Raw genomic sequence first — 1,847 nt, 5'->3', positions numbered from 1 at the left:
GGGGGTGAACAGGCCAGTGGGGGGCAGTAGGGGGAAGACAGGCTAGTAGGGGGCAGTAAGGGGTGAGCAGGCCAGAAGAGGGGTCAGTTGGGGGCGATCAGGCTGGCAGGCAGAGTGGTTAAGGGCAATCAGGCTGGCAGGTAGGTGAGCAGTTAGGAGCCAGCAGTCCTGGATTGTGAGAGGGATGTTTGACTGCCAGTGTAGGCCCGATCCTGCAGTCGGACATCTCCCAAGGGGTACCAGATTGGAGAGGGTGCAGGCCGGACTGAAGGATACCCTCCCTCACCCCCGTGCAAGAATTTCATGCACAAGGCCACTATTGTGTGTGTGTGTGTGTGTGTGTGTGTGTGTATAAATTTTATTTTATTTTTTTAAAGAAGGTTCATGTTTACAAGGTTCTATAATCAGGGGTGGGAGACTACATACCTGAGTCTTCAACTCTCATCTCCAGGAAGTCTGCCTTGAGAACTGTGGGTAAAGGAGGAAAGACATTTCACTAAGACTCTAGAAATCAAAACTGGAAAGGCAAAGCAAGGGTAAGGGTCCTTACATGCCAGTGTCAATGAGGTCATTTTAAAAATGGGGAAGTGATTTCATCTAGATTTTTCAAAGCCTTGAGCTCCATGCTTATAGATTGAACTACCTCTCTGGCAGATTTAGAGAGCCCAGTCTCCCAGACACAATAACATCTTTCAGGTGACAGACCTTGTGTGCCAGACTGTGGAAGACTAGGGGAGCCCAGAGAAATTGGCCCGAGACCAAACACTACATTCTTTAATTATCTCTAATAGGGAGAAGGGCAAGGATGGAGGGCAAATGCCATGTGAAACATGAATCCTTTTTTGACATGAAGACCAAACCAGCCTTGCCTGGCCTCTTGATGTACTTAGATCAATCCTAAATTAGACTTGTCTAAAGACAGCTGGAGGGAAAGGACAATCCTGAAGAGTCAAACCCCCATATAGTGTGGACAGAATATCCCAGACAACAGCTGGTCTCAGGGCTCTATCCTCAACATTATTTTTTTCTTCTCTCTTAAGTCTGTTTACACCTATTCCCTGAGTGATTGTATTCCCATTCATGCTTTCAATCACCACCATATACTGAGGATCCCCCCTCCCAAAAGAGCTACTATTCACATTTTTGTATATGTGAATACCCCCATGAAGTGTAATAGTTATACTAAAAAGTTCTACCCTAAAGATCTGTAGGTCCAACCCCAAATACTAGTCTAAGTTGAAGTTACCTAGTGAAAATCTTTATCTGGATGTCCCATAGTGCCTTCAAAAACACTGTGTCTAAAACTGAGTAGAGCAGGTTTTTCACAAAACCTGCTCCTCCATGATTAATTATTATTAACATCTATTTAATTACCCAAATTAGATTTTCCTCTCTTAATCCTTCTCCAATGTTCCATATTTGAAAATTCAACAAGGTCTTATTGAATCTATCTAAAATCTCTCGTTCCATTTTATTCCTACTGGCAATGCCAGAGGTCAGGTCTTCATAAACTCTTGCCAGGATGATTAGCCTCTGGTCTTTACTGGTCTCCCTGCCTCCAGTCTTTTACTTCCACGTCTATCTTTCCCATCACCAAAAAGAATGATTTATTTTTACAACTCAGTCAACTCTGAATATGCATTATCATGCTTAAAGTTGACCTGCTGTGGAGAATCATGTCCTGGTGAGGACATGTTTTTGACTAGATGATGTCAAACCTACCTCAGTTCACTACTGGTAAAGCACATTTTTCTGTGTATAACTAACCACCTACAATAAGTATACTCTAGTTACTCATCCATAAAATAACTTCCAACTTGCTCATAAGCAACATGTAGCAAATCACA

General features: G+C 43.0%; 1 protein-coding gene across 2 annotated transcripts in view; it reads right to left on the bottom strand.

Annotated features, from left to right (window-relative positions):
* OPHN1 (oligophrenin 1) overlaps window positions 1-1,847 on the bottom strand; it is a 489,623-nt gene that overhangs the window by 3,786 nt on the left and 483,990 nt on the right. For both annotated transcript variants that reach the window (XM_006082933.3, XM_006082934.3), the window contains one exon: window positions 427-468. In XM_006082933.3, the coding sequence (XP_006082995.1) occupies window positions 435-468 (34 nt within the window). In that variant the 3' untranslated portion in view covers window positions 427-434. The remainder of the gene's footprint in view (window positions 1-426; window positions 469-1,847) is intronic.

The sequence above is a fragment of the Myotis lucifugus genome, unplaced genomic scaffold, assembly GCF_000147115.1.
Source record: "Myotis lucifugus unplaced genomic scaffold, Myoluc2.0 scaffold_4, whole genome shotgun sequence".
Lineage (NCBI taxonomy): Eukaryota > Metazoa > Chordata > Mammalia > Chiroptera > Vespertilionidae > Myotis > Myotis lucifugus.
The sequence above is the reverse complement of the archived record's forward strand: the minus strand, read 5'-3'. Positions and strand labels throughout refer to the sequence as shown.